The sequence below is a fragment of the Podarcis cretensis genome, assembly GCF_951804945.1.
Source record: "Podarcis cretensis genome assembly, chromosome: 10".
Classification (NCBI taxonomy): domain Eukaryota; kingdom Metazoa; phylum Chordata; class Lepidosauria; order Squamata; family Lacertidae; genus Podarcis; species Podarcis cretensis.
Window position 1 is genome coordinate 58,618,435 of NC_137179.1, and position 14,972 is coordinate 58,633,406.

Sequence of the window (14,972 nt, forward strand, 5' to 3'; positions counted from 1 at the left end):
TGAAGCTCATTCCAAACAAGACTTTTAGTGGGTGGTTCCCTAGAACAAATGGATGGGAGGTTTCCTGCTCTTTATGTGGTTACACTCACTGATACTTATTGGTTTGTTTTTGCTTTTGTTCTTGTTTTTATTATGCATTTTGTGTCCCATTGTGTATTTTTATGTTGTGAATTGCCCTGTGATTTTTGATGAAGGGCAGAATACAAATTTAATAAAGAAGAAGAATGCACAATAATAGTAATAATAATACACAACACCCTAACGACATGTAACAACACATTTCACTTGAATTTCCACTTTTATTGTCAATTATAATTTGCTCTGTTCATAAAGGTAAAATGGCACATAAAACACTATCATACCCAAACAAAACAGTGTGAAAATCCTCCCCATCGCAAGTTGCAAGTTTGGTCCATTATAAAAGCCCAAGTGATGCAACAGGACTTTCTGATATGACCTAAGATGACAATGATAAAGGGCTCCTGTTGTTTGTGAACTCTTTTACCTGGTGCAAATTAGCCTGGAGAGTTGCAAGATTAAAAACAGTTTGAGTCCACAGTATTCAAACCACTTCTTCTCAAACAGTGAGGTACACAGATGTAATAATAATAATAATAACAGTAAAAATAATAAAAATAAAAATATTCACATGCATGCATTATTCCACACACCACATCTTTGTTGCAGAAAATACCTGATTCTGACTCTGATCCAGGTGAGCAGAGCCTCAAACCAGAGAAGCATCACATCTGCTGCAATGCCAACACCCTCGTGTATTGAAAGCTACACTTCTCTTTGCTGCCCGCCCCATTAACAGTGGATTGATCTGGTCCAGCAATCCCATTTCCCATGTCCCCACATACTACAATATGAATGCTATGCAGAACAGCCATCTCTGCTAAGGTACCTTACACCAAGTTGGACCAAGTCGATATTTTCTATTCTCCAGGGTTTTAAACAGGTGTCTTTTCCAACCCTAGCTAAAGAGGTTGAGGGAAGACCTTGGACTTTTTGTGAGTAATGTATGCCTTTGCCTCTGAGCAACAGCCCTTTCCCATCATTATGGAGGCAATAGAGGGGAACCAGTCTAAAAAATGATACCTGGGCAGGTGATGGATAGATACAGTATGTGTGCCCTACCCTACTTGGCTTTTGTGTGGCTGGAATGTAGTCTACAGTACAAGGGTATGTGTCGCATGAATTGCTGTGCCCACTTTGGGCCCCCTCCCCCCCTTAACTGACATGTTAGCCACAGCAGAATGTGCCTCTCAAGCTAAAAGAAGTCCCATACCCCTGGAATAATAGAAAAAGGTGCTTAGTATTTAGCTCAAGAAATACAGCAATAAGGATCCTATTGTCTCACACTTTGGCACATTTATTACTATGATTGATTCTGGCAGAACTAATCCAGACAGAATCAATACAATGTGGTAAGCTCTTCTGGTTTTAAAATAATAATATATAAACTCCCCATTGGATCATGATGGTTTCCTTCATCATCTCATGCCCATGACCGGGTACTGTGTCTAGCTTCCAGTGCAGAACATGCTAGTTACCACACCTAGGTCTTCCTCATTTAAAATAGTTTAAAATAGATTGCAATGAGCACACACGTGATTCCCAAACCCACATAACCCAGCAGCCGTGAGTGGTATGGAGGCAGAGATGCAAGCTGCCTCTTCTCTGGCCGATGGGTAGTTCTTCCCACAGCATGATCATCTGAAATTTCAGTCATTCATTGATCGTCTTGGAAAAGATCTTCCTATCAGATTCCAGCAGCAACCATCCCCGGGCAAGTAGGCTTACGTGGAACAAGTGTATGGCACAACATGCTCCACATGAAGTGATCATGTAGCTCTGACTTATAAGGCACTCATAGAATGCTTCAGTGCACATGTTGGGACTGGAAGACACATTGGCCGTAAGCTTAAAATAATGGCCTTCCAGCATTTTAAAATCTATTGATCCAGCTATCTGTCCACCCACCCACCACGCTCTTATCCCAGCACCCCTATAGTCATAAACCTACATTATTTGGTGACCCTAAAAACAGGGGCCAATCAGCATTCGTAATGAATGTGCGTAACCGCCATTGCAAACTTCCCAACCCTGATGAGTGAAATCCAAACTGATGGGACACTTGCACAGACTCGCTTGCCATTGCAGTATCGAGATTGCAAGAGTCTTGGTTTACCATCTTCAGTGCAGATGTGTTGATCCTTGGGAAGAGTAAACAAGAAGCACAGCATGGGAAGGCGGATCGAGAAAAAGAAGCTGCTACTCCATTCTTAAAGTCCAGTTCTGTTAGCAATAGCAGGTGCCCAACTAGGATATGTATTGAGTTCAAACATGGGCACCCCCCATGTCATGACAGCAAGCATGACAACAGCAACTCCGATGATATTGATACCCAAACCGGCTTTTACCTAAAAGAAAGGGGGGAGGGTAAGGAGAGAAACAATTGAAACAGCAAGCCCCAATTTGATCAAGAAATTTTGCAAAATCACAATTCGCACAGTTACAATCTGCAAACTAGAAAATTCCAGGTTCAAATCTCAGAGTGGTCACGAACCCATCAGGTGGTTTTAGACAAGCCACTAGGTCTCTCATGAGGCAAGGATGTGATACAGAGGATGTCCCACAGAGCCAAAAAGGTTGCACACTCCTGGATCAGAGGGATGGACTATTATCACAGAGACATGAGTTTAAATTGTACCCAGCCATGCAGCTTACTGAGTGACCTTGGGCTGCCTAAACCTCAGTCTAATCTCCCTCACAGAGTTATTGTGACAAGAGGACGAGAGAAACAGTGGCATGCAGTGAAATTTTTCGTAGGGGAACAGTTAGGGTCAGAGGTGCCAGCTTGCAAGTGCAATTGTGGTGGTGATGAGAAGACGTTGCATGTGGGCATCGCACCTCCTTCCCAAAGCTGGACAGGCTTTGAGAAGGTGGGCAGGAGGGCTTTTGGATCCCCTTGGAGCATCGCACCTCCTTCTCTACTCTGATTTACCGGGAACTTTTAGGGGACTAGCCTAGTCCACTGACCGCAAGCCACTGGGGAGAACCATGTATTCTGCCTAGAGCTGCTTAGAGGGAAGGTGATACAGTATGTGTAAATAAATACAGTAAACATCCTAGATGGTTTTTAAAGAGCATTAGACAAATTCACGACAGATGGGTGTATGAGTGGCTGAAAGTCATGATGGCTGTGCAGAACCTGAATACTAGTTTCCAGGCAGCAAAAATAGAAAAGGACTATTGTCTTCAGGTCTTCCTCATGGGCTTTCTAAAGCCACCTGGTTGGTGTCTGTGGAAAGCAAGACACTGGACAAGACAAGATTACTGGGCTCTTCTTACTTCCTTAAGAATAAGTGAGATGGCGTATAATAAGGGTTCTGAGCACGCTGGAAAAGGATGCTATTATTATTATCATTATTACTACAAAAGAAGTCAGCATGGTGTGTGTTATTTGCCCTCGACTTACCATGTCGATAACTTTCAGGTGACCATATGCAAATACAATGGCATTGGGCGGATTTGCTACAGGCAAAAGGAAGGCGAACGAAGTGCAGAGGGTGGAGGGAATCAATATATACAGGGGGTTCACATGGATGGCTTCAGCCTGTTAGAGGAGGAAACAGAAAGTCATGGTTCACCTTCACGGAAAGAAGCACATATCTGACACAGTCAGAATTAAAATGCAAGCTAGAACCAAAGGCTGCGATCACAAAGCAGACATGGAGAACCAGGTGGCGCTAGACTACAACATCCACCGTCACCCCTGGCCATTGGCCATGGCTTCTGGGGCTGTCAGGAGCTGGATCTGCAGGTCCACAGGTTCCCTGCATGAACACATAATGTTAACTGAAGTGTTTAAAGGACCCTGAACCTATATACATACATTCCTCCACTTTACTAGGCTGAGGAGCAGAGCACCTTACAAGAGCCCATAGCTAAAATAGCCACGATGATCCTATGATCTGTGGGATTTAAAGTCTTTAAAAATAAAATTGGATTTATAGAGGCAAAGTGAATACAGGCACGCAGAAAAGAAACCCGCAACCCTGAACACATAAAGATCCATGCAGTATCACTGTTTGTGCATTGGAACACATGCTTCTTTGAATGCAGTGGGACATAATTACTGATGCTTTATATTCGATGCATGGCTATCCATAGGAAATATGCATCTTTTATTATTATTTCCTTGCTTCCATAGAACACCTATACACAACCATCATACTCTTTAATCTAGAATTAACTAAACTACCACTCTCTGGTTCGATATTTCCAGCTCACTAAGTCAAACACACAGACACCCAATTAGAGCACGTTTTGAAAGGGTGGAAACTTCATCTTTTTACTTATCTTTAACCACTTTAATTGTGAATGGGCAAACCAAACCAGTTTCTTGGAAGGGTTACTCACCAGTGGGGCTAGGATAGGCAAAAATATTGTGATAGTGGCAGGATTGCTGGCTACTTCAGTTATTGTGGTGACAATCAGGGATGAAATGAGGATAGTCAGCCATATGGGCAGCGATCCCAAAGGAGTTAATTTACTTCCTATCCACTCTGAGAGTTTTGAGACCTGTGAAAAGGAACGTTAGCACAGTTATCCGCCAATGTAATTTAATGCATACATATTTTTTCACAAGTACGGCATTTGCAGAATCTGTTAGCCTATCAATACACAGGATCGATACCTGTAAGTAACTGAACTCTAATAGGATTCCAGGCTCCCTCAGTGTGTTTTCCTCCATATTAAACGCATGCCAAGATGCTTAACTTCTGGCAGATAATACATTTTCACGATGTAAATTGGGGCTAGCCGACATAGTGCCATCCAGCTGTTGTTGGATTCCCATCAGCCCCAGCCAACATGGCCAGTGGGCATAGAAGATGGGAGTTATAGCCCAGCAACATCTGACTACCCTTGATATAAATGGCTATGGGTGAAAGCCTATACACATTTACTATGGAGTAAGTCCCATTGAACTAATTGAGGTTGGCTTCTGAGTAGCACAACCATGGGTATGAGTAAGCTGCATTCATGGTCAACCATGCTTTAGTCTTATGTCTGAACTTATTGTTGGTTTGTGAGGGGCTGCCAAACAGGATATCAAACTACAGGCTGAAGCTGGTGAGTTTGTGCCAACTTTGGTTTTTTGTTGTGTCTGAATTCACAAACCGTTGACAAAAGAGTTGAGGCGGGTGTTCAAAAGATTGGTTTTTGTGTGTGTTTTTGTTGTTGTTTTTTGCAGAAGTATTCTGTAACATGCCTTTGACAGAATAATAGTGCATTAATGGTGGAGTCTGTTTTATTAGTTCTGCCATGCTTTCCCAATGTTACCACATTATTTCCATCTGGATGGGCACTCTTGCATTACAGAACTATCAGGAAGTTTTTAATGCTTGATTATGTTTTTATATGTGTTTGAAGCTGCCCAGGGTGGCTGAGGCAACCCTGTCAGATAGGTGGAGTATAAATCATAAAATAATAATAATAATAATAATTACAGGTAAACAATGCTGGTGGACAACAACAGAGGTTTAAATACACTATCAAGGCTAATCTTAAAAAATGTAGTATAAACACAGACAACTGGGAAACATGGGCCTGTGAGCGTTCCAACTGGAGAACAGCCTTCACTAAAGGCGTCATGGACTTTGAAGAAACACAAACTCAGGACGAAAGAGAGAAATGACCTAAGAGGAAGGCATGGAGGACAAATCCTCACTGTGATCAACTCCCACCCAGAAACCTATGTCCCCACTGTGGAAGGATGTGCGGATCCAGAATGGCCTCCGCAGTTACTTATGGACAAACTGTTAAGACCACGTTAATGGAAGACAATCTTACTCGGCTACGAGTGATAGCCAAAGAAGAAGAATAAAAGTTAACAGATTTTAGAAGGAAACTATGGGACATGCGGGACACAGGTGGTGCTGTGTGTTAAACCACAGAGCCTAGGACTTTCCGATCAGAAGGTCGGCAGTTTGAATCCCTGTGACGGGGTGAGCTCCCGTTGCTCGGTCTGTGCTCCTGCCAACCTAGCAGTTCGAAATCACGTCAAAGTGCAAGTAGACAAATAGGTACTGCTCTGGTGGGAAGGTAAACAGTGTTTCTGTGCACTGCTCTGGTTTGCCAGAAGTGGCTTAGTCATGCTGGCCACATGACCCGGAAGCTGTACGGTGGTTCCCTTGGCCAGTAAAGCGAGATGAGCGCCGCAACCCCAGAGTCTGTCACGACTGGACCTAATGGACAGGGGTCCCTTTACCTTTACCTTTATGGGACATGCACTACTGCAAAAAAGCAGCAGTCACTGCCCCAAAACATTTTGCAGGAGCAGATGGTATTGCAAGTGTGTAACCACCCTGAAAACATCATAAGCACAAATCATATTAGCCATAGTTCCCATTTATAGTTATGGTTGACTATGGCTTCATGGCCTATTTGGTTAGTTGCACAAAGGGAGAAGTAAACTGGGAGCAGAGGGGCTACATGTTTGTGCAAGAGGCTTGTCATCATCTTGGCTTATGAAGCTAAGTTTGTGTTGTGCTCATGGTCCAAGCAAGAGGCCACAACAAAGTCCACGCTACACGCACTCATCTTGAGGAGAAGATGACATGGTGTAGGACCAAGGCACAAACCCTCCAAATGCTTGCTGAACTACAAGTTCCATGAGCATTAGTCAGGCTAGTTGGGGCTGGTTGGGAGCTGGAATCCAACAACATCCAGAAGGTGACACTTAGTCACCCTCGGTATAGGAGATGGTCCTCTAAGCTCCAAACAGCCAAAGCTGTTTGCCCAAAGCAGTTGAGACTATTCTTTACTTCATTGAATAAGCCTTAGCACACCACACTTCTGTGCATAATTTTTCTTTTATATTAAATCCTGGTCCGCACCTGGGTAATTTTATGGTCATATTTAAGAACAGTTTTATTTTAATGCTGCCAATTGTTTTTACAGCTGTTTTAAATCTTGACGTGCTAATGTTTTATTTTATGGATTTGTAGCAAGCAGCAACACACTCCAGAAGGTGGACTAGAAATCTGTTTAATGATAATGGTGATAATAACAGTCAAAACGAAACCGTTTTCAGAGACAACATTTTACCAAGCAAAGGAACTAACCCTCCAAATTCCCCCTAACTTCTCGAACAACAATTCCCTTCAATTTCTCGCTTAACTGTTGTTCCATTAGAAGATAAATATTACTAGTGGAATAACACTGGACATCTTTTCAGCTCTTCCTCTGCAATTTTCTTGCAAACCAGCTACAGCTTAAGAATATTGTTGTTATTATTATTGATTGAATATGTTGCAAAAATCTGTATTACCTCGCAGCCATCTGCCAGCGCAAACCCTCCACCAACGAGGATGGCAATTTCCCAGGGCATGCAGGCTTGAAATTCTTTCCAAGTTATCAGTGGAGTGTAATCAAAAACAACTAGAGGAGGGGAATAATAAAAAAAAGAATGTCTGTAAAGATCTGAGGAGGGAAAGCCCATTGCACTGTCTTTCTACTACTGTTTCACACAGAGCTATTCTGCGTCATCTGACTCTCATGCCTTTGCATTGCAGGAGCTGGTTCGTATGGGGAGAGTGCTGTATTTGGGCTTCCCATAGGCATCTGGTCAGCCACTGTGAGAACAGGATGCTGGAGCAGCTGGGCCATTGGCCTGATCCAGCAGGCTCTTCCTGTTTTGGAATTGGTAACCATCATGGAAAATGAATGAAGAACTCTCTTCTACATGCTTATGAGAAAAAGGGACGCGGGTGGCACTGTGGTCTAAACCACAGATATGGAAAAGAGGAGGTTTTTGACCTCAAGCCAGTGTCAACTACAGCTATATTATGGGATGCAGGTGGCACTGTGGTCTAAACCATTGAGCCTCTTGGGCTTGCCAATCAGAAGGTCAGCGGTTCGAATCCCCGCAACAGGGTGAGCTCCCGTTGCTCAGTCCCTGCTCCTGCCAACCTAGCAGTTCGAAAGCATGTGAAGTGCAAGTAGATAAGTAGGTACCACTCTGGCAGGAAGGTAAACGGCATCTCCATGTGCTGCTCTGGTTCACCAGAAGCAGCTTAGTCATGCTGGCCACATGACCCGGAAGCTGTACGCCGGATCCCTCGGCCAGTAAAGTGAGATGAGTGCCACAACCCCAGAGTCATCTGCGACTAGACCTAACGGTCAGGGGTCCCTTTACCTTTTACATGCTCCACGTCTGCTCTGCAATGTACGCAGAGCCTGGGATGCATCAGGATTCTGCCTGTAATTGTTTTCTGGAAGCCAATTCTTTTCTCCTGCTCTGGAAGGTAGGACTCGAACCAATGGCTTCAAGTTACAAGAACTAAACATTGGGAAGAACTTTCTGACAGTAAGAGCTGTTCAAGAGTGGAACTGACTCCCATAAGAGTTGGTGGACTCTCCTTCCTTAGAGGTTTTTAAGAAGAGGTTGGGTGGCCACCTGTCATGGATGCTTCCGCTGAAATTCCTGCATTGCAGAGAGTTGAACTAGATGACCTCAGGGTCCCTCCAACTCTACAGTTCTATGATTCAAGCCCACCCATCCAACAGCAGAAGTCTGGATGGCTTTGAAAAGAAGCTCAAAATATCACTATGTTATAATCTGCTATCAGTTATAATATTTACTTAGGGTTTATATCCACACTTCCTCTTGTCTCTCTACTTCCCCCCAGGGAAAACTGCTCTTTAGTGTTCAATTGGAGCAAATGGCAGTTCGGTTTTTCAGTTTGTTCCAATTTATCACCAAAGAGCAGGTTTTTCCCTGGGAAAGGGAGAGAGGCCAGGGGGCAATTGCTCGTACCCATGCTTTCTAGGCACAGGTTGAGCAGGAGTGTGGATGAGCCTTTATACTTGTGCTCTAGAGGAAAAATCAGGGATGTATACTCAACTGTTTTCTCCATTTGAAGTTCTAGACAATGTTTTTGCTGGAATGATGAAGAAGAGGAGGCCAATCATTAAGGCAGCTGTTGAATCGGTAGCAAATCCTGGGTATCTGGGGAAAGAGCCAATGTTTCAGTTGGTCCACAAATATCACACTAGAAAATTCTGATTCTTTAGCAATAATATCAGACATTACCAGTGTTTGGAAATATATTTTGAGGTGACAGTAAACACATTAAATTTCTATTTGGCAGGGATGGGAAACATCTGGCCCTGCAGATATTGTGGGGCATGTTTCCCCATAATTCCTTGCCATTGGCAGTGCGAACTGATGAACTGCACTGAGCCATGGTCTAGTAGGGTGGCACTGATCCAGCAGAAAGGCAGATTAAAGCTTCCCTTTAAAAATAACTACACAAACATTAATTTAAAATGATATGCCAATTTGCAATTATATTTCAAAATAGCAATGATTAACAGAGCATGAATTCACCATGAACGTAGTTTAAATTCAACCAAAGTACGCTTAATCTATTTATTTTTGTTTTCCACATTTACAAATAATGCTCAATTTGACTAACAATAAATAACCCAGCAATAGCACAATAAAACCATATAAACATAAATAATAGCAGGTTTTATTCTGAAAAAAGGCAGGCAATTAATAGACAATAAAAGCAAAAGATATGAGACCAAAGCACAGAACAGCTGAGAAAAGCAAGTCACCTCAGTGGCCAGAGGTTTATTTAAATAAATAAATAAATAAATAAATAAATAAATAAATGAGGGGTCGCCTGTGGGTGAAAGGTCATCATCAGCCTTCCTTGGTAGGGAATCCCTATCTCAGTAGCGTTGCTCAGAAGGGCATTCCTTGAGATCAGATTAGGTGGGCCAGAGAGAATAACCTCTCCAGAAGAACTCAACACCTGTGCAGGTAATATAGCTGTAAAGGTAAAAGGTAAAGGACCCCTGGACAGTTAAGTCCAGTCAAAGGCGACTATGGGGTTGTAGCGCTCATCTCGCTTTCAGGCTGAGGGATCTAGTGTTTGTCCACAGGCAGCTTTCTGGGTCATGTGGCCGGCATGACTAAACCACTTCTGGTGCAACGGGACACCGTGACAAAAACTGGAGTGCACAGAAATGCCGTTTACCTTCCTGCCACAGCGGTACCTATTTATCTACTTGCACTGGCATGCTTTCAAACTGCTAGGTTGGCAGGAGCTGGGACAGAGCAACGGGAGCTCACCCTGATCGGCAAGCCCAAGAGACTCAGTGGTTTAGACCACAGTGCCACCCGCATCCCATAATATAGCTATAGTTGACGCTGGCTTGAGGTTGAAAACCTCCTCCTTTCCATATCTGAGTCTCAACAGGAGACAGAAGTGATGAAATGCAACCTTCAAGAGGGTTAACAAACTGAAGGACATTGTCCTCTTTCTATGTTGCTCCCGAAGGAAACATGATAACGGGGACAGATATACCCCTGCTTTAAGCCATTTATATAATGTCTTCTGTTGTACAGTGGTACCTCGGGTTGCAGATGCTTCAGGTTATAGATGCTTCAGGTTACAGACTCCACTAACCCAGAAATAGTACCTCGGGTTAAGAACTTTGCTTCAGGATGAGAATAGAAATCGCGCAGCGGCAGCAGCAGGAGGCTCCATTAGCTAAAGTGGTACCTCAGGTACCTCAGGTTAAGAACAGTTTCAGGTTAAGAATGGACCTCCAGAACGAATTAAGTTCTTAAGCTGAGGTACCACTGTATATTTTTTACTACAAAGCTTGATGACTAAGCTTTTGGGGACGAAACGTCGGATTACTGGAGCGACGTCCGAACACTGAACAACTGATATATCACAAGTGGACTCTTCATTACTGCATTTGCAATTATTTAAGGTAAAATCTATTTTGGAAAGAGAGAAAAACGAACACCGAACCACTGATATATTACCAGCGGGCTCTTTATTTACTGCATTTGCAATTATTTAAGTTAAAACCTATTTTGGAAACAAATTAACTTTTAAGGGCGTTTATTGTTTGTTTACAGATAGTTGCCTTGGCGATATTATCTTGCGTCTATTGCAGTGACATAAAGTTAGCTGAAGCATTTGTTTTTAATGAGTTAATGTGAAATGCCCACAAGAAACAGGAGTCATGGCAAGCCTCACATGAACTATTCTGTTCAGGTTCTTACCATCTCAAGTGTTGCTATGGTAACTCTATACTTTACAGGAGTAAATGTAAATAACATTTAAAAATGAAATCAGCAAATGATATGTTTGTGTGTGATGTTCTTAATCAGATTTAATAATACAGGGAAATGTGCCAAACACTTGAATGAACTTTCCATTTCCATGCGAAACTTTAGCTCGCAGACAAAATTTAAATGGTGTTTACACAGTAAGGCTAATAAAATGAAAGCTCATTTAGATATTTTGAGGAAAATTAAAAATGTTAAATGTAACCACAGGCATATGGATGCAAACAAAATCTAAACAACATAAAAGAAAAAGAAAGGAAATGTCCATTTCTTATATCTTGGCATCTTTTATTTATTCTCTTGCATTTATTCACCATCTATAATGGATCTCAAGGCTGCAAACATGTGCTTTCTGGGTGAATACCAACTCAAACACTGCTCAGGACCAGACTTCAGACTATGCCAGCAGTGCTTCTGATTTTATCAGGTTAGGCTGGATATATTGTGCTATAAAAATGGTTTATTTTAAAGTAGAATGATGCATGCTTACAATTAGTCACAAATGAAACTGGACTTGGGGAAAACATTGGCAGAGAGTCAAAAGGATCGTATGTGTATGTATATATGTGTTTATATATATATATATATATATATATATATATATATATATATTACGGTAAAAATGGACAGATTGCAATAATAAATATCTGCTTTTTCATATTAGCAGCATCTGCTTTGTTAAAGCCCATTTACCATGAGAGCTTTTCGCATCCATAGTAGGCTACAAATGTTATGTGAGATGACCAAGTCAGTGACTTCTCCCTTCTCAGAATAAATCACTAGGACTTCTCTCTAAAGGCTCTGCTTTATAACAGGCAAGGATCGTACACCTCTGTCAGGGGCTCAGGAGCAGAAGCACAGGGAAGAGGGGAGATGGAGAGCGAAGGGGAAGAATCTGAGGGCAGCGTAGAAGAAGATGACAGTGGCCCGAGAGATTCCATGAGCCTCTCCAGCGAATCGGAAGATTCACAGAAGGGGGCGCCAGTGGCCAGGGCAAGGGGATTCCCAAGGGGGACACTCCAGGAGCAAGGGGCCAGCAGGGACTCCCAGAGTAGCAGTTGGAAATCAGGACCAGCTTCCCCACCAGAGCATAGTGGGGGAGAAGAGTCCCAGGTATCGAGGGCAGAGGATTCCACACCAGGGAGTGAAGATAAGTCAGGGCTGGCCACGCCTCCGTCGGAGAGCCAGACAACGGAGGGGAGGTCAGATCCGGGCAGTATCCCGGAAGAGGGAAGCAGTGACAGAAGCAGTGTGACGGTCAGGAGGAAGGTCACTGGGTTGGCGCGAGAGGCAAGTTCAAATGTACAGGAGCGCGGGACAGCAGAGAATGAGGATTGGGAACCGGGTCCTAAAGCCCGCCGGAGACAGGGGGAGGAGTCAGCCGACTCAGCGTCGGAAGAGTCCAGAAAGGGGAAAGCCCCGGCGGGCAGGAGGACCCAGAGGAGGAGAGAACAACGGAAAAGGTGGAGCAGGGCTAGGATCTTAAACTGGTGTCAGAGGGGAGGAGATTCAGACGGGACTTCGCCGGTCTAGGGTTTAAGACGTAGGGCTGCGCGCTGCGGCTTTGGAATGGAAGTTGAACTTCAATAAAGACTTTTGTACATAACGACGATCGGGCATTGGTCCTCTGTGAGCTGGGACCTAGGGGCAGCTCTGACAACCTCCCATACTGCTTTGCTCTTACTTAGCAGAAATGAAGATAGAAGATAAAATAATTGCAATGCGCCAGTCTGTGTGGGGTTTTTTATGGTCCCTAAATAATTCACTGATACTTAGAAATAAGATGGCAACAGGTGCTGAAATCCATTCTGTTAGGCCTGAGAATCAGCAATTGCAAACTGAAGAGAAGATGGGTTTGCCCACTGAGAGAATGCGTAGCAATAAACGGCAACAAACAGAGACAATCTTCTATGCTTCCAAGAAACAAGCCATAAAATACATTAATTTCTGTTTGCCCCTCCCTCTCCTCTCTCCTTGTGCCCCCTGCCCCCTACCCAGAACTGCTGCAGAAGGTTGGGGGGAAACCCACAGTGGCGTAGCGTGGGTTGTCAGCACCCGGGGCAAGGCAAGTAATTTGCGCCCCCTAACCCGTGGATTTTAGTAGGGGCAGAGAGCTGCAAGTGCGAGCGCACGCCCCCCCCAGATGTTGCGCCCGGTGTGGACGCCCCCCCCCTGCACCCCCACGCTACGCCACTGGAAACCCAGAATGTATTTAGGGGGCATGGGGGAGGTATATGGGGAAAGAAGAATGAGGGGAAGTTCTATTCCACAGACAGAAGTTCTTGAGGTGATGGAACTATTCATTGGTGTCTGCCCTGACCGACAATACAGTGGTACCTCGGGTTAAGTACTTAAATCGTTCCAGAGGTCTGTTCTTAACCTGAAACTGTTCTTAACCTGAAGCACCACTTTAGCTAGTGGGGCCTCCTGCTGTCGCCGCGCCACCAGAGCACAATTTCTTTTCTTATCCTGAAGCAAAGTTCTTAACCTGAAGCACTATTTCTGGGTTAGTGGAGTGTGTAACCTGAAGCGTATGTAACCCGAGGTACCACTGTATAGCAAATATCAAAATGCCCAGCTGGAGAAGAACAATTAGAGCTATTTCTCTGTCACCTCTTAGGCAAAGTACTATATCCTGCCTCAGCCACTTTCCCCAGCCAATCATTTGACTCAGCTGAGAAAAGTTTCAGCCATGAAGGAGCGGAAAAGGGGAAACTGTTGAAGCCTTCCCCTCTTGTTCAAAGGTTAAAACTTTTTCAGGCCAGAGTGGCTGGAACGTTATGCTGAACAGCAAATATGTTTGAGCACTGTAGGGTCTGCCAACTCGGGGTGAATCTACACACAGGAGTCGGGGGGGGGGACCTGCTATAAATACTGTAAGTCATAAATTAAATCGTTATAACAAAAGGTAAAAAATGCTTTGTGCTTCGCAGCGCCATCTGGTGTTGCATGTTTGCAACTCATTCAAAACACTGTTTTTTGACAAACGTAGCTGAGTCCTCAGTAAGTGCAAGAAATACAGTCACACTACATATATAGTAATGACTGCTCCCCACATTAAATGGGGGTGCACTTTGCATGGTCGCACGCAGCCCCCTAGACCCTATGCGGCACCATTAGCACAAGCTTGGCTTCACCTCCCCCCAGGTGGGATACTTGGAAGTCTCCGCCTACCTCAGCCAGTTGCCCAATCCCGCCTGGGGAGGCGTTGCCAAGGTGACCAGGCCAGGTAGGGGGAGGGACCACCTGCCCACACAATAGGGGGAGGGTCTTACCTGGGAATCGTCAGTTGGCTTCTCCCACCCTACCCACCCTCAGTTAAGACTTCTTTTGCAGATAAACCTTTTCTCCACAGGTACGCAGGCGCTGCTACGTCAAGGTCACTGTTGAAGGGCCGGAAAGGAATTCTCCTGCATTGGCAGGTTTGCCTTTCCCGTAGAAAAATGTCACAACTTTGGCGGTATCAGGCCTTGGGTGGAATCCTTTAGTCTATCTTCCCTAAATGGGGGTGGGCATGTAGCGGTGACTCATGCCCCCCTCCTCTTTGTGACAGCGATACCAGGGCTCCCCATTAAAGGGGTTGTTTTGAGGGGAGTCTTTGGCTGTACGTAGAGATTGTCATTGCTCTCCCCTGCGACAGTGGCGTAACGGGGGCGGGCTCTCTCTGCTTGAACATATGTTCTCCAGCCCACACTGAATAACCCTGATGTCCCCCAGATCCCCGGCGGGGGACTGGGAGGGATAAACACCCAATGCCTGAGCCAAAGCCTACCCACATCTGAAACATAATAAAGTTGTGGCC

At 44.3% G+C, this 14,972-nt stretch overlaps 1 protein-coding gene across 1 annotated transcript in view; it reads right to left on the reverse strand.

The window, feature by feature from the left end:
• Nucleotides 1-279: 279 nt before the first annotated feature.
• The window catches only part of SLC13A1 (solute carrier family 13 member 1), an 87,910-nt gene continuing 73,217 nt past the window's right edge, over nt 280-14,972 (reverse strand). The window contains exons 12-16 of the mRNA XM_079994230.1: nt 8,919-9,022; nt 7,343-7,452; nt 4,429-4,590; nt 3,485-3,622; nt 280-2,426 (exon numbers count right to left, since the gene is read on the reverse strand). Coding sequence (XP_079850356.1) covers nt 2,289-2,426; nt 3,485-3,622; nt 4,429-4,590; nt 7,343-7,452; nt 8,919-9,022 — 652 coding nt within the window. The 3' untranslated portion in view covers nt 280-2,288. The remainder of the gene's footprint in view (nt 2,427-3,484; nt 3,623-4,428; nt 4,591-7,342; nt 7,453-8,918; nt 9,023-14,972) is intronic.